The following is a 22,012-nucleotide window of genomic DNA, read 5'->3' as shown; positions in this document are numbered from 1 at the left end:
CAAAATTCATTTAGTGAATTTTTAATACAATTTTAATGAAACTCAAACCATCAAACATTCCTGCACAATTCAACCCAAAATTATAATACTTCTACGCCAAAGAATCCTGGGACGGGAATACTAGGGGTCATTTTCTGTCACGTTTCTGTAAGGACAGAAAAGTTTGTTTGTACAGTGAAATCACCAAGGGGGAGGGCGGCTCGGCAGTAAAGGAGCTGCTGCCCAAGCCTGAAGGCCTGAGCTGTCGACCACTGGGACCCGAGGGACAAAAGAGAGAATGACTCTCACGAGTTGTCCTCTGACCCCCACACATGCACTGTGTCGTATGCATGCATGCAGCACACACACACACACACACACACACACACACACACACACACACACAGAATTGAGCTAGAGTATTTCTGGCAACATTTGTTGCACCCACACAACAGTGCCAAGTGTGCACAGCATGTGTTTAAAACCAAGGCTCCATGACATAGCATGAGTGGGCACTGGCAGCAACCCCTTAGATTCACCACATGCTCGATTTCAAACTAATCTTTTGTTCTTTTGCATTAAGAAACTTTTTATTGTTGCCAATTTTTGCTCGCACTCACACACACACACACGCGCATACACGCGCACGCACACACCCATCTAGCTACACAACCATTTATAGGGTGGCCACGTACAGTTTGAGAAGCTAGGACATAGAGCACCTCGCTTTAATTCTGGCCATTGCTACTTTACAAGGTAGACAGTGTTAGTCTAGACAGAATAGGAAAGTACAGAAAGGGCAGTGACTTTGTACAAAGTCACACAGATGTTAGATGAGGACTCAGTATTCCGACGCAGAGTTCACCTCCAAAACTAAAAAACTAAATAAATAAATTCAGTATTGCTCAATAGCTGAGCCTGGGTAGAACTAAAAAGGCCAGCTCACAGTACTAACCCCAACACTCAGGGGATGAAGAGACAAGAGATCATCCTAGCACAGAGCAAATTCTAAACCAATGAGGGCTACATTCTAGGCTACATACACACACTACTGTTTTGTTTTGTTTTGTTTTGTTTTGTTTTGTTTTGCTTTGCTTTGTTTTGTTTTGTTTTGCTTTGCTTTGTTTTGTTTTGTTTTGCTTTGCTTTGATTTGACTTGATTTGATTTGATTTGATCGAGCCACCTAACTGGAATATTCCTAGCCTCAGAAGTCCCAAGACCATGCACACAAAGACTTTGTTCTATCTACCATTGCCGTCTGATCTAAATTCTCTCTGTGACCGAACCTGCTCCAATCCTCACCCAGAGGATTGTGCGTTCTTGACTAGATCTTTCGTGAGCCCATTATGATGCCACGCCTAGGCTGTTGCCATAGAACCCACAGGACCTAAGGCTGGGAGTACCAGGCCTGCCCAGAAGCTCACTCTGACCTCGGCTCCACTGCACTTCCCACCTGCCGAGCCCCTGCATCTTCATCATTCAGGTACACAGGTGCCCTCGACGCCAATCTCTGCCCTCTAGCCCAGCCTCACTTTCAGAGTCTAGACTCGCTCAGGTTGGCGCTTCCTTCTCCAGCCTTGCCACTCAGACTTTGCACCCCTCTTCACCGTTCCTTTCCCATGGGTACAGACCTCTCTCTACCTTCCCACTCCTTGGCCAGCCTTTGCTCTTTTCACCACACTGACCTCACCCCCCCAACTCCTCCCTCCACTTGCTCTCATACCCCCTTAACCCTCTTTTGCTTTCTTTCCACCAGTAGAGCCAACGCACCTATATCTAGAGATCACATGATGGAACCTGGAAAAGAGACAGCGGCCACTAGTGAGCAGAAGCCAAGACCCACCCTGAGGGCTTCAAATACGAATAGTCAGCCGAAAGTGAAAAGAAGGAAGAAAGATTTAGAGGAGTTGAAGAAGGAAGTGGTTATGGTGAGGATGTCCAAAGCAAACTGCCCTTGAAACACCCTTCAGCCTTCTGCCTGATCGTCTTCCACACCGGTGCTGCCTGGAGAACAGAAGCACACTGCCAGGACTATCCCGTCCAACCCCTCCTTCCTCCCTGCACGAGACCTTAGGTCACTATCTCACCTTGATGACCCTTTTGTTCCCTCAGGACGATCACAAGCTAACGTTGGATGAGCTGAGCGCCAAGTACTCTGTGGACTTGACCAAGGTAAGAACTGCTTGAAGCAGAGGTCCTCATTGATTGGAAGCCACTGGGACAGTGCAGATGCTGAAAGTGACCCCCACCCCCCAACTTCAAATCCAACTTTGTACCTCTTACCCTCAGCCCCGCAAAAGCTCCACATAACTCTACTTGGAAGAAAATGATCACGGTAACGACCCGAGAAAGAGGCTTATGGGTGGTTGGACAGTGTGGGTGGTTGGGAATATGCCCTTTTTTGGTCCTCTAGACCTGTTTATACTCTTAGGATTCATCAAGGCCCCCAAAGAGCTTTTGCTTAGGTAAAAATAATGTTATTGGTATTTGCCATAGTAAAATTTAAATTGGCAAATTTTAAAAGTATTTCCTAGTTCTAAATAGAGTAGTTGCTGGAAATGTGGCTCAGTGGTAGAGTATCTTCAGCCTGTTTGATTCCCAGAGTCATGAAAGAAAGAAGAGAAGGAAAAAAATGGTTTATTATAAATTAACAGCAATCATTTTTTAACCAAAATAAGTATACTTTTCAAAATAAATTAGTGTCATCTTATATTTTACAAATCTCTTTAATACCTAACTTTCTTTTACATGTTTATTTTCCCGAAACAAGATCTTACTATTTACCTCTGATTAACTTGGAACCCACTACTATATAGACCAGGCTGGGCTTGAACTCATAGAAATACACGTGTCTCTGCCGGGATTAAAGGTGTATAACACTATGGCCGGCATTTAAAGTCTAGCTTTCTAATGGAAAAATCTGAATTCTCATAGCTTTTGGTATTAAATCTATTGGGATAAATCACGACATCTTTGGAAAACTTGAAGCATTAGCTTTCTATCAGTGTGACAAAACATCTGGTGGTGTTTGGACGAGAAGGGTCCTCATAGATTTATGTTTGAATACTTTGTCCTCAGTCGGTGGGACTTCTTGGAAGAACTAAGGGGTGTGGCCTTGTGAGCTCTCTCTCTGCCTGTGCCTGTGGATCAGGATTCATGCTCTCAACTACAGCCTGCCTGCTGCCATACTCCCTGTCATGATGGTCGTGGCTCTAACCATCTGGGACTGTGAGCCCCGATAAATACGTTGTTGTGTAGGTTGCCTTGGTCATGGTGTCTCTTCACAGCAATCGAAAAAAGTAATGTAGGACAGAGACAAACAATGCAAAGGAGGAAAGAGTCGTTCTGACTCAGAGCTTTGAGGGTCCAGGTCAGGGTCTCTTGGCTCCACTGCTCACATTTCGTCTGTGGGGAGGAAAGAAGAAGCCATGTGATGGAACAAAATGGCTTACTTCATGGCCAATAGGAAGATGGAGGAAGAATCCCAACATACCTTACAAGGATACCTTCCAGTAGTCCATTTCCTCCCCTGAACCATCTCCTGACAGCACCCTCACACCACCACCATCAGCTGGGTATCAGGTAATTTGGGGAATATCTAAGAGTCAAACCATGACGTTTACCATACATATTCTTTTTGAGATCAGGCTGTCCTGGAACTTGGTGGCCAATCACCCATCACCAAGGATGAGTAAAGAAGACAATGATTTAGTGTTGTTATTAAAAGCTTTAAACGCGGGGTTGGGGATTTAGCTCAGTGGTAGAGCGCTTGCCTAGCAAGCGCAAGGCCCTGGGTTCGGTCCCCAGCTCCGAAAAAAAGAAAAGGGGAAAAAAAAAAGCTTTAAACGCTTGAGAGGTTGAAGGCCCCTTAGGTTTGTTTTGAAGAGAGGCTAAGGGAATAGCTGATAGGCTTCAGTAGATTCTATTCTCACATAAAATCAAGGAAAATCACAGAAGTATGTGCATAAGGCTAGAATAAAATCTGGACGTTGGTATCTTCAGTTTGATTGTTCCCTAGTTTCCAAATTGGAAAGCCAAAGCGTGGATGCCGAGATGTTGCCAGCATCATGGATCATAACCCCAGTCAGCCTAGTATACTGTAATCATTTCTATATGTTTGTTTCCCAACTTGAACTCCCTAAGAATAAGGAACGTTCTTGAATTTCATTTATTCGATTTATTGATTGATTGTGAACGCCTCAGTTTATGGGTGGAGATGTGACTGTGCCACATTGTGCACATGGGGGTCAGAGAACCACTCGTGGGATTCAGTTCTCTCTACCACGTGAGTCCAAGAATTAGACCTAGGTTGTCACACCTTGCTGCAACCACCCTTCCCAACATGCCTTCTCAGAGTCTCTTTGGGTGGAAGTCATTCCTATTGATGATGATATTCTCAGCTCCTATCACATGACCAAGCCCCAAGATACAATATTCAAGTTCAAAAGGTTTGTAAACCAATCCATACACGAATGTGCAAACAAAAAAAGCCCTATATAAGTAAGCATTTTAAATGAAACCCCGTCTACAAAACGAATTCTAAAATCCTACCTTATCAGAAAGACTCTTCAGAAGGATGTTCCAAGGCTGCTTTGGGGGTAGGCCTGTCCTGAGGCTGTAACCAGTAGGTCCTCTTTCGTTGTAACTGGTTCTTTGTCACAGCTTCCTCTCCATCCTTATTTCTTCTCCATACAGGGTCTTAGCGTCACAGATGCCCAGGAAATTCTGACTCGAAATGGACCGAATGTACTAACCCCTCCTCCAACCACTCCAGAATGGATCAAATTCTGTAAACAATTATTTGGTGGCTTCTCCCTCCTGCTGTGGACTGGTTCCCTTCTCTGCTTCCTGGCTTATGGCATACATGTAACTTATTTCCAAGAAAACGCCAACAAAGATAATGTGAGCTTGCTCCCTCCCCCCAAACCTCGAATTCTTCTGGCCCAAATCCCCAATAGTCCAGAAGTGTCTGGGGAAGCTCTTAGTCCATCTTGGTCTCCTGCAAACTCTTTCTAGAAAGTTTCTGGTTCAGCTCCCTAAGACCTAATAATGCCTAAGAGGCATTATTCTAATCAGTCTACTCACCAAGTGGCTACCACAGTGTTTTGTGGTCTCCACTTCCACCTTTTTTGAAAGACACCTTCAGACTGTCGCTGTCTTCACACACACACCAGAAGGGGGCATCGGATCCCATTCCAGATGGTTGTGAGCCACCATGTGTTTGCTGGGAATTGAACCCAGGGCCCCTGGAAGAGTAGTCAGTGCTCTTAACCACTGAGCCATCTCTCCACCTGCAGTCCCCCTTTCTTACTCAGAACGCCGACCTCTTCATTTCTTGCTCTCCTTGGCTCACTGTCGTCCACCTGCCTATAGAGGGAGATAAATATTCATAGTCTCTGGGAGTTTTCTGACCACTCAACCCATAGCTTAGGTCTTCATTACCAGGAAGTCAAGTGTGCCAACACTTCCCAGATCCTCCTCAGCCCTCAGTTCCATGACTTCCTCCAGCCAGAGGAAGTTGTTCCCTTGGCAGTCTGTGTGAGGATGCAGAAGCGGGGAAGGATGTGCTAATGGCACCTTCCTTCTCTGTCTTCAGCTGTACCTGGGTATTGTACTAGCTGCCGTAGTCATCATCACTGGCTGCTTCTCATATTACCAGGAGGCGAAGAGCTCAAAGATCATGGAGTCTTTTAAGACCATGGTGCCTCAGGTAGGTAGGACTCATGTGGGAAGAGCTAGCGAGAGGAAGTGCAGATTGTGACCAGTTGTATAACTGCTCAGTAGTTCCTGGAGACTGTCACACACAGTGGGTGCCCTGAGTGAGGCTGGTGATAAGGGAGCCTGGGAGTTACCAGGAGAAATGTAAGCAATGCTCCAATGAGGATAGCCACAAATTGTCTAGTCTGAAAGTGACAATGAAATGAAGAATGACCCTCCACAACTTAAATAAGGACATCTGCTGAAAGCCAAGCCAGTGGGGAGGGTGACATTAAAGGCAATGAACCTGTGGAAATGTTCCAGTTTTTAAAAAGCTAGAAAGATATGGCGATAGGTCTCAGGCCTGATGTTGTGTTGGGAGGCAATGCCCTAAAGCGACATTTTGGGTCAAGTGCCAAAAGCTGAAATGTACACAGTAAATGTGAGTATTGCATCAAAATCACACCACTTGAAACTCATCACTGTGTTGCCAGAGAAAAAGAATAATCTAGGGGCCAAGAGATGGATCCGCACTTAACAGCTCTTGGTGCTCCTGGTGGCTAATTTTATGTCAACTCAACACACGCTAGAGTCACTTGGGAAGAAGGGATTCGGTTGAGAAAATGTTCCCACAAGATTGGCGTGTGGGCAAGCCTGTGGTACATTTCCTTGATTGATGATTGATCTGGGAGGCTCCACATCACTGTGGTCAGTGCCACTTCTCAGCTGGTGGTCCTGGGTGCTATAAGAAATCGGCTGAGCAAGCCCATGGAGAGCAAGCCAGTAAGAAGCATCCCTCCGTGGCCTCTGCATCAGCTCCTGCCTCCAGGCTCCTGCCTTGAGTGCCTGAGTTTCTTGGATAATGGACTGTGATGTGGAATGTCTAAGAGACATGAATCCTTTCCTCCCAAAGGTAATTTTGATTGTGGTGTTTATCCGAGCAACAGAAACCCTAAGAATCTGTTCTTGCAGAGGACCTGGGCTCTGTTCCCATACCCTAATGGTGGCTTACAACCACCTGAAACTCCAGTTTCAAAGGAATCTCGCCTTCCTTCTTTCCTGGTCTCACAAGGACCAGGCATGAACACAGTGCATATCTATACATACATACACACATACATACACACATACACACATACATACATACATACATACATACATGTGTGTATGTATACATATATATGTATGAACATGCATACATATGGGTATGTGTATATACATATGTATATAGATATGTATATCTATACATAAAACAAGTCTTTTTTAAGACAACAAAGATTATGTAATTCTTTGGAAATGCACACACAAGTGTTTAGGATAAATTACCGTGATGCATATAACTTAGAGACAGGAAAGGGTAAAGTAACTGAGGTGGAAAGTTAGTGGGTGAAGACAGGTGAAAGTTTTATAGGTGCGCTTGTCACTATTCTTATTACCGAAACTTTTCTGAAATTTAAATTTTATTTTCAAGTCAAATGTTTTTTAAAGTATCTGGAAATAGCATGACAGCAGATTGGAGTTCCTAAATACAGGCCTAGAAGCTTTAGAAAATACAGTCTCCCAAATCATGAAGCAATATTACCAGGCTCTACCCTCGCAGCCCAAGATTTTCTTCTACCTTTAATGTCAACATAAGTTAAACCTTCCTTTGAGTAAGAGTTTTGACTAGGACCTTGGACATTATCAGGTGGCACTGATTGTCTAATATACCACCCAAACATAACTTTGGTCACAATTTTGTGTCTGTGCTGCTGCTCTGGTCTAAGCTGGCTTCAGCTTGCTCTAGGGAGAAATATAAGAGAAACTTATTCAGTCGTCAGCTGAAAGGATTGGGACGCTTAGGGATCTGGTTTGTTCCTGGGAACAGAGGGTTTCCCAGGAACAGCAGGGCAAACCTTAACATGAACGATTTTTTTAAACTAATTTATTTATTTCCTTTACATTCAGATCCAAAGCTTCCCATCCCCCCTCTCCTTCCGGTCCTCTCCCCTTCCCTCCCCACCATCCACTCCTCCTCCCTTTCTCTTGAGAAAAGGGTAGGCTTCCCTGGGGTATCAAACAACCTTGGCACATTAAGTCGTAGTAAGACTAGGTGTATCTTCTCCGGTCGAGGTTAGGTGAGGCAGCCACTTAAGGGAAAGGGTCCCAAAGGCAGGCAACAGAGTCAGAGACAGCCCCTGCTCCCACTGTTAGGAGTCCCACACGAAGACCAAGCTACGCAACTATAACATTTGTGTGGAAGGCCTGGGTCAGACCCCTGCAGGCTTCCTGGCTGTTGGTTCTGCTCCCTATGGGGACAAGTTGATTCTGTGGGTTCTCTTGTGCTGTCCTTGACCTCTCTGACTCCTACAATCTTTCCTCCCCCCCTCCATCAGGATTCTCCAGGCTCCACATAATGGTTGGCTGTGGATTCATGAAATAATCTTTTAAGCCTTTATGCTTACTACATTTGCTAAAATCTTCTGGGCCATAAATACAAGATCGATCACATGGTCGATTCTACGTTTAGGGACAAAGAGGTAGATCCCACGTCTTAATAGGAAGGCCATCGAAGTCACACTGCAAAGGTTCTGCAGACAGCAATAGTGGAGATAACACAGAAGGACAGAGAGGGCTTGAGTGGGACAGGAAGTGCAGGAGGAGCGGGACAGGAAGTGCAGGAGGAGCGGGACAGGAAGTGCAGGAGGCTGTATGACGACCATACATTATCTTCCTACAGCAAGCTCTGGTAATTCGAGATGGAGAGACAATGCAGATCAATGTAAGAGATGTGGTTTTGGGAGACCTAGTAGAAGTGAAGGGTGGAGACCAAGTCCCTGCTGATATCAGGGTTATCTCTGCGCAAGGATGTAAGGTGAGGAGAAGCTATAGGAGGAGGGAGCCTACGGCAATGTATGGCTCTGAGGCATGGTGAAGACCTGGACTTAGTCTTAATACGATCTTATAATTCAAAACCTTGAGACAGAGATGAGGGTGGTTTGGGGGGAAAGAAGATGAGGTGCTGGGAGTATGGCTGCCTATCTCTGCATGTTAATGGCGTGATGGTTCTGACAGATAAGGTGCAGGTGCTGCCTTCATCCATGAATCCGTCCTTTGTCCTGAGACTGCCTTTTAACCTATCCTTCCCACCCCAGGTAGACAATTCCTCCTTGACTGGGGAGTCAGAACCACAGTCTCGTGGCCCGGATTGCACCCATGAGAACCCTCTGGAGACACGGAATATCATCTTCTTCTCCACCAACTGTGTAGAAGGTGAGTATTGTATCATACGCAGCACAGACTCAGAAAAAGAAGAAAAAAAAAGAGGTGGAAACACATGGCTTTTAAAACCTTCTGTTTTCCAAAGGGTCTGGAGTAGGAAGAAAATAACCAGGTTGGCTTCTCCATCACTCAAGCGCTTAATGACTTCTGGCAAAAAAGTTAAAACCATCTTTTCCGAATCTGCATTCTGTTAACACTAAAAACTGCTACCCATGGATTGCTTGTGGACTAAATGACGTAAAACACTTAGCACAAGGTCTAATCCACTGAGAGCGTCCTGTAGTTGTGACAGTGGTTTGAACTGGTGGAGAAACCAGTTAATGTGTTGGAAATAGCACAGAATGGAGAAACGTTATCCAACCCTGCTGGGTCACCCTCCTAACTCCTTTTACCTTCCAGAGGAAGATACCAACCCCAGAAGCTTGAATTCTCAAAGGTGCCCTTCGAGCTCTGTCATTCAAGCGCTGGCTTTGTCCCTAGAATGAAAAGAAGACACTTTTGAACCACGATTTTTGTCCTTCTCTCCTTTGCCCTTTGCCCTTGAGGAAACCTAAACTTATCCCAGATGCACTTGCAAATCATTATTAATGCTTAAGAATGAATGTCTTATTGTCTAAAGATAGATGCTTTCTGACAAATAGATAAATGCACCTAACTGTAGTGTGTCAAGTGCTAGAAACGTTTTTTTCCTGACTCTCACAATGCCAAACACGAAACTCTATAAAGTCCCCAGAAATTGCATGCTCACCATAGTTTAGACAATGACCCAACAGAAAAGAGGAAGATTAGATTCTAATGAAAGTCTGCCTCCTCTTCCCACGCTGCTTGCTCTACACAGAGAGTGCTAATGACCTCCTCATTAAATCACTTCACTTGAAGGTGTCTTAATAACAACAATAATGTTCGACATGCATGAAGAATCCAACCAGAAAGAAATTATTTGATCTGTACACAATCTATGAAACATATAATTATTGAATGTACAGAAAAATGCAAATTAACAAGGTTCCTCTAAAAATGCTGTATTTTGGCTGCTTTATTTTAGGAGAAAATTCACTTAGGTTTATCTTTCTGAAGTATGTGCTGCTGACAAGCAGACTAGGCAAGAGTGGGGGAAGGCACTGCAGTTGAGACAAGGGTCTATCTGAGAGACAAGGGATTTCACAGGAGACAAGCACAATCCAAATGTAGTCAAGAGGTTGGAACTAGCTAGATTAGGCTAAGGGGTCTTGTTTTGTTTGTCGAAGCATGTCAGGTCTCACTACACAGCTCTTGGCTGTCTTGGAACTTGCTACGTAGACCAGGCTGGCCTTGAACTCACAGAGATCCTCCTGAGTGCTGAAGCTAAAGAAGTGTTCTCCCATGCCCAGCACACTAAGATTGTACAGCTTGCTGAGTAATAGCATCTGCCTTAGACCAGTTTTCCCTCTAACCTTCACCCTAGACCAATTTACAAATCAGTAACATAAGTACAACTTTATCCTTGTCTCCCAGCGGTCAGTGCTACAAGCTTGACAGGCAGTGGCACAAACCCCTCTTTGTGTTCCCATGTTTTTGGGAGCCTGATCTCTCTCTGACAATACTACTCCATCTCTCGACACACAGGGAGCCCTTGTTACATTTAATCTTTTCGAGCTAGATATATGCACGGAATAGATTTAAATGACAATGTAGCCACCTACACCCACCCTATCAAAAATATAAAATCCTTTCAGTTATTATTTTCATAAAGGTTCAGAGAACCCCTGTCAACCAGCTCAAAGGTTGTCTGTAGAGTGTTTTACATTGCGACCCTTTCTAGAGTCTCCCTCCCCACAATACTAGCCTAATCCATCTAAAAACTCTACTCCTAGATTCTTTTTTGAAATAGTTGTGTGTGTGTGTGTGTGTGTGTGTGTGTGTGTCTGCATACTTGTCCCACATAAATTCAGGAGCCCAAGGAGGTCAGAAGAGGCAATCCCTCAGACTCCAGTTAGAGATGGCTGTGAGCCGCCATGTACGTTCTGGGAACCAATCCAAGATGTCTGCAAGAGCAGTAGACGCTCTTAACTGAGCCGTCTCCTCAGCCCCATGTCCCTTGACTGTTGCTGAAGACAACTTTAGACTGGAGACCTCCAACTGCTCCATGCCCCTGTACTTGTGGGAGCCGCTCCCACTGAGACACGTGAATAATTTTATACTGATTCTTTAGGTAATCTTCTATTTACCTAAATGCCAGAATAAAGTTGAGTGTCTACCATATCCAGCCTGTTCTAGGCTTTTTTTTGGAGACATTTGATTTCACAGCTTTGTGGGTTCTTTGTTGTTTCTCTTCCTCTTCCTCCTCCTCCTCCTCTTCTTCCTCCTCCTCCTCCTCTTCCTCCTCCTCTTCCTCTTCCTCCTCCTCCTCTTCCTTCTCCACTCAGCCTCCCCGATACTGGATTTCACAACCTCTGTGCTATGCTTCATCCCATGTTAACTATGAGGAAACCATAGTCTCAACAGGCGTGGTACTTCGCCTCAGGGAAGAGAGCTATTTGTTTAAGAAGTTGATGGTTCGGCCCTGTGCCCTTCTGCCTCTGAAATAAACATTCTTTCCATGAGTTTCTTTTCTTGGAAACTCTATGACTTGAATGGTAGGGGTGACAGGCACTATGGTGAAGTAGAAAAAAATGGCTTTAAACGATCTTGTTTCAAAGTTGTGGATGAGTGGATAAAGTCAACCACAGTGTCCTTCTACATAGGGAGCAGAACTGGTGGAAAGAAAGGGCCCTGTGCCCTGGTAAAGCACAGGGCACAGGTGTCATGGCTTGTGCCACCCAGCAGAGGTCAGACTAGCTCTAGTCAGAAAAGCAGGGAGGGGGCTCCTCAGGCAGAGTTTCTGGAGTCCTGACACTGAGGACTGGAGAGGTCTTTGTTGTGAGTGAAGAGGAGGACTCAGTGAACACTGTAGGATGTTTAGCAGCCTGTGGCTTGCACCCTTATTTTTCCTGTCTGCACAGAATCCTATGTCTTACCATAGGGATTTCCCCATCAGTTCCCCATAATTCAGTCAAACTTTGACACTAACTACCTCAAAATAGCATCAGATGAGGGCTCAATCCCATGAGAGTCTTCCTACTTCAGTCTCTCGTCCAAGCAATAGGCTGTCATCCATACTTGTGACAGAGTGGCTGTGAACTGGCATTCCCATGACTTTTTCCTTAAGGCTCACAGAAGTCAGGGAAGCACTTGGCCTACATTCTGCGCTTATTACAGATGGCAGGAGACAAGTGAACAGGCAGATGGGAGACAGGCATAGGGCATGGGGTGTGAGCAGGGATGTGGAGTTTCTGTATCTTGAGTATGCTATCCTCCAGACACCTCCATGTGTTTGCCAGCCTGGAAGCTCTCCAAACACAGTTGTCTTGGCTTTTTAACGAGTGTTTCATTACACAGACATGGCTGATTATATCACTTGCTGTTGGTAATCAACTCAACCTTCAGCCTCTCTTCCCCATCCCTTGTAGAGCTGAAAGCCCACCTGTAATCACATGGCTGGTTCCCCTGGCAATTTTCTTGTCCTATGGCTATCCAAGAGCCCACCAAGAGTTTCCTCATTAAAGCAAAAGGTTCTCTTACCACCCAGGAATTCTATGGACTTTGGAAGCTTTCTGTGCGATATTCCTCTCATGCCAGACATTATAAAATGTCAGGAACCAACCATGATAACCAAAGATTCTAGCAATACAACCAAAAGATTTTAGAAGGTCTGTGTCAATAACTGGGGTGGCAATATCCACCCACGTATTTCTTACTCTACCACAGTACCGTGTTATAGCTTCTTCCTTCACTCACAGGAACAGCCCGGGGTATTGTGATTGCTACAGGAGACCACACAGTAATGGGCCGGATTGCTTCCCTGACATCAGGATTGACAATGGGCAAGACCCCGATTGCCTCTGAAATCGAACACTTCATTCATATAATCACAGCTGTCGCAGTCTTCCTCGGTGTCACGTTTTTTTTCCTCTCGCTTATCTTGGGCTATACCTGGCTGGATGCTGTCATTTTCCTTATTGGCATCATTGTGGCCAATGTGCCAGAAGGGCTGCTGGCCACTGTCACTGTGAGTGAACAAGGTTGGGGGTGTGTGTGGGAGGGGTGAGCTCTGGGCAGACAAATGGCCCCAGGGAAAGGAAGTCCTTACTATCACATCTGAAGTGTGGGGTATCCCTGAGATGCATATACGCATCAGAAGCAATTTAGTTCCCACCTCCGTGACTACTCTTTCCCCTCAGTGAAAAAGGAAGCAAGACACAACAGAGAGAAAGTGTATGCTCTGGTCTCAGGTGCACTGGCTGTTAAACTCAGCCAAGATCATTTAAGATGATCGGGCCTCGAGTATTCGCTAGTTTTTAAAGATTAATTTGGGATTACAGAATCCTCCTGGAAAGGATGCCAAGGCCATCTAAAACCAACCTTTGGTCAACACGGAATGTCCTCTATAAAATCCATGGAAGATAATTGTGGTTTGTTTCTGAGGATGGCGGACTTAGCCCCTTGGTCTCAGCCCGTCTTGCTTTCCGTTTACTTAGTTAAACTGAGCAGAAATAGGCCTCCCTGTTTCATCCCGGTTTTCCCAACCCAAATAGGTTGGTTCGTTGCCTCCTAATGGCCTAAGCCCTCCGCACCTCTTATGGCAACCATTGTGTCCCCTCAGATCCTCCAAGTAATCCCCTTTCCCCTAAACGTTCTTCCTGTGACAGGGTCTCAACTCTGTCTTGCTAATAACTTGCTTGGGTATGCTCTAGTTTTTCCAATATTCTTCTTAAAATAGAAATAAGGATAACGTTTAGGGTATGCTTGGACTAGTTTTAAAATGCTGGGACTAGTGATATAATGTAAATAAATTGGAATTCCATGAATTGGAATTCTACACTTACATATCCATAGCACAGTGGTTTGTTAATTTTTAAAAACCTTACCTTCAATTTATGTTCTTAAAAATGTTCTGGTTTAAATGATCTCCCAGGGGCTTTTCAATACTGTGACCTCCTTTTCCAAAGTCATTCCCAGTTCCTCCTGCCCAAACTTTTCTGAAACTATTGACCAGATGCCCCATGCGTACATAGCACTGTATACCATAATAAAGCATGACCCACCGATGTGGTCCTTGAAGAAAGTAGATCTGAAAGACAGGAAGTGGTCTAGGAGGGAAAAGAGGTGTCTGAATGGAATATCTGAACATGTCCAGGGGAAGGAGCCTGTGCTCTGTGACAGACATCTGAAGAAGGCACACACTGAAAACTATTGCCCTAAATCATTTCTTTGGTATCCTTTACGTAGAACACAGGTGAGATTTCCAAAGATCAGGTTAGGATAAAGAGGAAATAAAAATAATCAAATTCCCCAAGCAAAATAACGTGGCCCCCACTCAATCCATTCTTTCTCCTTTCGGTGGCCTTAGGTGTGCCTGACGCTGACAGCCAAGCGCATGGCTCGCAAGAACTGCCTGGTGAAGAACCTGGAGGCGGTGGAGACGCTGGGCTCCACGTCCACCATCTGCTCGGACAAGACGGGCACCCTCACCCAGAACCGCATGACGGTGGCTCATCTGTGGTTTGATAAGACTGTGTACGAGGCTGACACCAGCGAGGAGCAAACCACGGGTAACTAGTAGCCTTGGTAGCCAAGAGCAGAAGGACTTGGGGCGGGAATGTTAGGCGAACGATGACACCAGGCAGACAGGAGAAAGCTGGAGCATAGAAGGAAAGGAGGTGTCTTACGACAGAAATATCATGCCGGGCGGCGGTGACACACGCCTAGTCTCGGAAAACCAAAAAGGGAAGAGAAAAAAGAAAGGGAAGAGACGCTATCTCTGTGCAGTGTTTGGGTGCGAAGGAGAAACTGAATAACCCCTGCTTAGTTTATTGGATCTTCAACGTCTTATGTAGCTGAGAAAGATCTTGACCCTCCTAATCCCCTGACTGACCTCCCTGTCAAAGTCTAATCCCTTGTTTTAAACTCTGTGTTTACAGCTCTCCCCCTTCTTCTTCCCTAGGGAAAACATTTCCCAAGTCCTCTGACACCTGGTTTTACCTGGCTCGAATTGCTGGCCTCTGCAACCGGGCCGACTTTAAGCCTCATCAGGAGTCTCTTCCCATAACTAAGGTATTAAGTCGAAGTGGAAAGAGGGTGGTCATCTCGGTGACTAGTATCACCTGTCCCTTTCAGAAAAGTCTGCTTCCCAGTGGTTTTCTACACACGCCCTTCCCTCCCCGTTCTGCCTCTCTGCTTGAGACCACAGATAAATCCCATGCCTAGATGGTATACCCCTGAGACTTACTGTACGATCTTTTCCTTGCAGCGGGCAACAACAGGGGATGCTTCTGAGTCAGCCCTCCTCAAATTCATTGAGCAGTCTTACAGCCCTGTGAGTGAAATGAGACAGAAAAACCCCAAGGTGGCAGAGATTCCTTTTAATTCTACCAACAAGTACCAGGTACAGAACTGACAAAGCTGGGTAGAAGGACGGTGTAGGGAATGGACTCGCCAGTTGGGGGCGCTATGCCTTTGCCTCCAGCTGTACTTTGGAGCAGGTCACTCATTCAGGAGAGCCAGCATCCCAACTAGGAGGAAGGCTCAGCTCAAGGAAAGTGACAAAGGCTGAGGAGAGGAGAAGTAGGTGATAAAGGGAGAGGGTCCAAGCAGAATGCTCACCCATGTTGCCTGCAAAGAGAACACATCATAAAATGCTAAGACAGATAGAGGCAGCTGACACTGTTAGTCTAAACCAGTGTCTGCTATGAAATTCGCCACTGTAGACACTAGGCTGTGACTGCAAGGCACTCTTGTTTCCTTCGCCATCAATTAAGCCTTTTCCCTCCCTAGTGCAGCCATCATGAGACAGTTAGGGGTCGACAGCACACGTGCCATGTTTTCCTCTTTTTTTGTTTTTTGTTGTTTTCTGTTTATTTGGAGACAGGGTTTCTCTGTGCAGCCCCGGCTGTCCCAGAACTCATTTCCAGGCTTTCTGTGTTTCATTTTTTCAAAAGCATTGCTTCATTATCTAGGGAGGAGCAGGTAGGAGAGGGTGAGAGATGGCCAGGGATATAAACAATAAAATCCAGAGAAGCTATGTGTGGTGGTCATGCCTATAACCTCGGCAGCTGGGAGAGGGCTGAGGCAGGAGGATTAATCTGAATTTCAGGTAAATTTGACCTGTAGCGTGAGAGATCTTGTCTTTAAAAGGAGGATGAGGAGGAGAGGGGAGGAAGTGGAGGAAAAAAGGGAGGAGGAGGATGATGAAGAGAAGGAAAAGGAGGAAAAAGGAAGAAGGTGGAGGAAGAGGAGGCAAAAAGGAAGGAGGAGGAAGAGAGAAAGGAGGAAGGGGAGGAGGAGGAAGGGGAGGAGAAAGAGGAGGGGGAGGAGGAAGAGGAAGAGGAAGAAGAGGAGGAGGAGAAAGAAGAAGAAGAAGAAGAAGAAGAAGAAGAAGAAGAAGAAGAAGAAGAAGAAGAAGAAGAAGAAGAAGAAGAAGAAGAAGAAGAAGAAGAAGAAGAAGGAAGCAGAAAGCAGCAGCAGCAGCAGCAGCAGCAGCAGCAGCAGCAGCAGCAGCAAAAGCAAGCAAGGAAGGAAAGTCCATGGAGGGGGAGCAAGCCAACTTCAAAGAGGATTTCAGTAGAAAGTAGAGAACAGCCTTGCTGTGGCTGTGGCTGGAGGCCAACTAGGCCAGTTTGCTCAGACAACGGCTCCTCCAAGTCCTTGTATTTCCATGAAGACCAGACATTTTGAGTGTGTGAAACAGGGTTACGAAATAAGACTCCTAAGTCAGTTTTGCCTTTCTGTCTTCAGGCATAAACAAAATGACAGCCTGTATGGATTTGAAAAACCCAGTTATTTGTACTCTGATGGAACACTAGGGATAAGTAGATCTACACTTCCGGTCTAAACTTGCCTTAGTCACTATGATAAAATAGAGCTCCCAGATCTGCAGATAAGCTACAAACTTTGTTCCTACTTTTTTCTGACACTTGGTGGCCTCACTAACCAGACAGGAATTCCTTGGCTTGGCAGAGGCCTTTGGATGAATTAGGCACCTCTCCCTCCATGTGGTTAAAAATAAAAGTCAAACATATTCATGACATTGTTGGAATGTCTAACAAGTAACCATGTTCCCCCCAAATTACCATATGAGTGATTCTGAGCTACTGAATAGCATTCAAGCAGCAGGCCTCGTCTCTGTGGCTCACTGTGTGGGACAAGCCAGCCCCACTAGCCTCAGCTCCAGCTGGCCCCAGCTCTGACAGGCTTTGAGTGAACTACTATAATTAGCTTGCTCCAAGGGCAGAGACTCCAGTCTTTGAAAGGAATGTGTCTTACTTAGCCTGTTAGTCTCTTACCATCTCTGAAATAGATTGTAGTCTGAGTATTTCTGATCTCTCTCTCTCTCTCTCTCTCTCTCTCTCTCTCTCTCTCTCCTCTCCCTCCCTCCCTCCCTCCCTCCTCCATCTTCTTTATATCTTTATAAAATCTTTGGAGGGGATGGTGGTGGTAGACAAGGGTCTCACTGTGTATCCCTGTATGTCTCTGTAAACCGGGCTAGCCTCAAACCACCTCAGAAACCACCTGCCTTTGCTTCCTGGGATTAAAGGCGGGCACCACTACCACCTTGTTCTTTCTGTAATCTTAACAACAGTAACAACAAAAATTTGTTTGGATAAGTGTGGAGGTATATGCCTTTAATCCCAAAACACAGGAGACAGAGCCATGAGGCTCTCTGTAAGTTTGAGGCCAGCCTGGTCTACAGAATAAGTTCCAGGCCAACCAGGGCTTCATAGTGAAACCTAGCCAACCAACCAAACAAACAAAAAACCCAAAACAACAACAAAACCCCCACCTATTTCTTTTTCCTTTCTTTCTTTTCTTTTTTAATTTTCGAGACAGTGCCTCTCTACATAGCCTGGATCTCATCATGCAAATCAGGCTGGCCTTGAACTCACAGAGATCCACTTATCCCTGCCTCCTAAGTGCTAGAATTAAAATCGTGTGCCACCAGGCCCAGCCAAAACCCTTTTTTGGGGGGGAGGGGCATGTCATGGATTCCCTGCAGCAGCCAGAGGACAGTCTGTGAGACTGGCCCACTCCTTCCACTGTCAGTCCAGAGAGCAAATTCAGGTCATCAGGTTTGGCCGCAAGCACCTTTATTTGCTGAGCCATCTTGTAAGCCCGGTCTGTAATCTTGTATCAATATTTTTATTCCCTGTGACCAAGTTAGTAGAGTAAGGAGCTCTTGTGCTTACTTGAGCCGTTTTAAATCATTCAGCCAATATTCACTGATCACTGAAAATAGTGAGCTTTGTTAATCTTACAGCTTCCTCCTTGAACCACGTTTTCTTCCTTTAACGACTTGAGCATATGTTCGACATAACTGATCATTCTTTAACAAGTCCGCTGTAACCACATTTTACGGGCCAGTGGCTCACCCCACTCAACATTCAGGAAATGCAGTCTGGTCTCCTCTGCGTTCCCACAGTTCCTTTCAGTTTGCTGATTCTGTCTCCAACTGGGGCCATAGCAGGCAGTTCCTATAAGTCAAAAAGAGGAACTCTACGGGGTGCCTTCTCATAGACAGAGATCCAAGGGAACGGCAAACCCAAGCCGCCTGATTTCTCCCTCTGCTTGCTCCAGATTCTTTCATGAACATGCATACATACCTTGCCTTCCGCCATCAGACATCCAGCCCGTAGACAGTGTCTCTCGGTGGCATCTCCTGCCTGTAGGAGAATGGCTACGGGACTTCCGTGCTTCAGTGTCAAACCTTGGGTTTTGATTTTGCTTGGCAGCTCTCATTAAAAACAAACAAACAAACAACAAACAAAAACAATAAAGGGGGCTGGAGAGATGATTCAGTGTTAAGAACACTGGCTGCTTTCCCAGAGGACCTGGGTTCAATTCCCAGCACTCGAATGACAGCTCACGAGTGTTTGCAATCCGAGTGATCTGATGCCCTCACATAGACACTTGCAGGCAAAACACCAATGCACATATTAAAAGTCAATAAATCGTTAAAAAAAATAAAATAGCCAAGACACGGTATTTTTACTTTCTGTAGAATAGTGTATGGGAGCTGAGGTCTTGCAGGACTTAGCTGAGATCTCAAAGCAGATAAAACATGGATACTGGCTCTAGAACAGTGGTCCTCGAGTTCATGTGAGCCGTCCCGTCAGCAAGAGTCAGGGAGAAAGAGTAGCTGCTGTGCTCTCAGAGAACTTCTGAGGGGATAACAGATTCCTGGGCAGACGAGGAGCTAGATCCAGTCTAGAGTCCAGCCTGGTGGAGGGTGGAAGGTGTGTATGAAGCCGGTTACTGGTCTCTTGCCCTGCCCCCCCTCCAGTCTGGTTCTATCACATCTCCTCTCCCTAGATGTCTATCCACCTTCTGGAAGATAACTCAGAAGCCCACGTGCTGCTGATGAAAGGTGCTCCAGAAAGGATCATGGATTTTTGCTCCAGTTTCCTGCTCAATGGGCAGGAGTACCCTATGGACGAAGAAATGAAGACAGACTTCCAGAATGCCTACATAGAACTGGGAGGTCTGGGCGAGCGTGTGCTGGGTGAGGAGCTGGGGAGAGGGCTCTGAAAGGACCCATCAGGATGACTATTTGTGGGGTGAACAGTTCAGAGTGTTGGGGCTGTGTCGGGTGACACACTGGATGACAGCTGAACCCTTTGTCTCTCTGCAGGGTTCTGCTTCTTGAATTTGCCTAGCAATTTCTCTAAGGGATTCCAATTTAATACCGAACAATTAAATTTTCCCATGGAGAATCTGTGTTTCGCCGGCCTCATATCTATGATCGACCCTCCTCGAACGGCTGTGCCTGATGCTGTTAGCAAGTGCCGAAGTGCAGGGATTAAGGTAAATCCCTGCCCTTCCCCAAAGTCCTCCACTTGTCACAATGGAAGGAACTGGTAGGACACTCAGTCTAGAGTAGGCCCCATACCCTTGGTCTAATTGACTGCCGCCTCCTTGAGATTCTGGTGTCTACTCTTCGGAGATGTCAAACAGGAAGTTCCTTCCGGACGCCTATCTTGAATTGAGTGTTAAAACCACCATGGAAGTTTGAAAAGTCGGCTTTCTAAACTAAGCCCCAGATCTTAGGAAGACTCTTAGGCATCAGTACCTCAAAAAGCTTCAGGAAACTCTGAGTATACAAGTTTGAAACTTCTGTCAAGCACAGTGCTTTAACCATGTGTGAATGACCTTTCTGTTTCTGCCTCTCTGTCCCTGTCTCTCTGTGTCTTGTCTCTCCTCTTCTCTCCCTTCTTCTCTTCAACTCTCCCTCCCTTCCCTCCCTCCCCTCCCTCCCCTCCCTCTCCCCCCTCCTCCTCCTCCCCTCCCTCCCCTCCTCTCCCTCCCCTCCCGTCTCTCCCCTTCCCCTCCCTCTCCCCCCCCTTCCCTCCCTCCCCTCCTTCCCCTCCCCTGTCTCCCCTCCTCCTCCTCCTCCCTCCCCTCCTCTCCCCTCCCCTCCCGTCTCTCCCCTTCCCCTCCTCTCCCCTCCCCTCCCCTCCCCTCCCCTCCCTCCCTCTCCTCATCTTGATTCCCCTAGCTGTGACACTGGAGAACAAACTCCTACACTGTGTTACCGCTGCTCTTCCAACTGTAGGAGGAGCTAATGCTGGGCTGGGTTATGGTCCTGCAAAGCTAAAGCGCCTGGAGGCTGGAGCAGACAACAGTGAAGCTGAGGTTATAGAACTGGGGAGCTCTCCATGGGTCTGACTTGCAGTGCACAGCTGCAGTAACAGGCATAAACCTCCGACCCTGGAAGGAAAACTAGAAACTAAGAATGAAAGTCCACTGTAGAGCAGACCCAGGAGACGAAGTCTTTGATGAGGTGGGCCTTGAACTTCACAGGGAGGTAGCGATGGGATTTTTCCAGTTCCGAGATTCTGTTTATTCATGTTTCTAGGTCAAGGATTTGTATCTGTTTTTTTTTTTTTTTTTTTAAACGTTGAATCATTGTATGTGTATCTGTAGACACGTGAGTGTGGGGACACACAGGCCACGATGTTCACGATGTTCAGAGAATAACCTTTGGAAGTCAATTCTTTCCACCTTGTGGGCTTCAGGATTTGAACTTGGGTGGGCAGGCTTGTTCAGCAAGCGCTTTTACTGAGCCACCTCATTGGGCCAAGATTCACATCTTAACAGATTAGATCTTGACACTTTCTGCTCCTACCTTATATTCTGGATGGCCTGCATCTAAGCCTTGGGAAGAGCTGGCTACAGCAGGGGAGTTGCAGTCACTTAGGGGCGTTGGTGCTCTCAGTGGGAGCTGCTCTTACAGTAGATCTTAGTTAAATGATGGTTCACCGGAGTGGAGACTAAAGAAGTGATACGGAAAATTACAACGTATCAAATGTTTAATTACCACCTTAGAAACCCTCTGAGGCAGTGAGTTCTTTGTGGAGAATATCTTTATTACAGAACATCTCCATAGAATAACCAATGCTGTTTCCCAAAAGCACTGGAAGCCACATCGTGGAAGAAGGCAGCCAGTCATCTGCCGTCTCTGAGCTTTGAGGTAGACTCTTAGAGTGAGGAGAGACATTGTGAGTGCAGTCAGCTGTTGTAAAGCTTAAAATTCCAGCCAGCCCGTATAAAAGACACACCGTCCAGGTATTTATTTACCAGCCGGAAGCCTGGACAGGGCAGTCTGGAGCTACTGTAAATTATTTCCCACCATGTTTTCCCTTCTTGCTATTTTCCCTGGCCACGTGCTCAGGCTCCACCTCCTCTCCTCCACATCTGTCTCCTTTCTCCCCTGTATTCAACTTTATTTAAATTCCTTTCCCTCCTAGTGCCTAAGCACACCCTCAAGCATATTGCACTTGGTCGAGGCGGTCTGAGTGGCCGCCCGTTCTCCCGTGGGAGCTCCACATTCCCAGGAGACAGGCTGGCTGCTCAGAGTAGCTTGAGACCCAACTTCACGTTAGCCCTCACTAGCTTAGCTTTAACAACCCTGCCCCACCCCCAGCTCTGGGTCCTTACATTGGCGAGTAGAATACATCTTTCCTAGGGCAAAATGCTTTTTGGCAACAGGAAAAAAAGCATTAT

The 22,012-nt window shown here is 46.1% G+C and overlaps 1 protein-coding gene across 2 annotated transcripts in view; it reads left to right on the top strand.

The window, feature by feature from the left end:
* The first annotated feature begins 1,412 nt into the window (after positions 1–1,412).
* LOC116911083 (sodium/potassium-transporting ATPase subunit alpha-4) overlaps positions 1,413–22,012 on the top strand; it is a 35,669-nt gene continuing 15,069 nt past the window's right edge. The window contains exons 1-13 of one of the 2 annotated variants that reach the window (XM_032914869.1): positions 1,413–1,463; positions 1,740–1,908; positions 2,093–2,152; positions 4,676–4,882; positions 5,577–5,690; positions 8,397–8,531; positions 8,812–8,929; positions 12,757–13,025; positions 14,367–14,568; positions 14,961–15,070; positions 15,267–15,401; positions 19,322–19,511; positions 19,641–19,813. In XM_032914869.1, coding sequence (XP_032770760.1) covers positions 1,768–1,908; positions 2,093–2,152; positions 4,676–4,882; positions 5,577–5,690; positions 8,397–8,531; positions 8,812–8,929; positions 12,757–13,025; positions 14,367–14,568; positions 14,961–15,070; positions 15,267–15,401; positions 19,322–19,511; positions 19,641–19,813 — 1,854 coding nt within the window. In that variant the 5' untranslated portion in view covers positions 1,413–1,463; positions 1,740–1,767. Of the gene's footprint in view, positions 1,464–1,736; positions 1,909–2,092; positions 2,153–4,675; positions 4,883–5,576; positions 5,691–8,396; positions 8,532–8,811; positions 8,930–12,756; positions 13,026–14,366; positions 14,569–14,960; positions 15,071–15,266; positions 15,402–19,321; positions 19,512–19,640; positions 19,814–22,012 lie in introns of both variants that reach the window. The other variant, XM_032914868.1, reaches the window with a different exon arrangement.

The sequence above is a fragment of the Rattus rattus genome, chromosome 10, assembly GCF_011064425.1.
Source record: "Rattus rattus isolate New Zealand chromosome 10, Rrattus_CSIRO_v1, whole genome shotgun sequence".
NCBI lineage: Eukaryota > Metazoa > Chordata > Mammalia > Rodentia > Muridae > Rattus > Rattus rattus.
The sequence above is the reverse complement of the archived record's forward strand: the minus strand, read 5'-3'. Positions and strand labels throughout refer to the sequence as shown.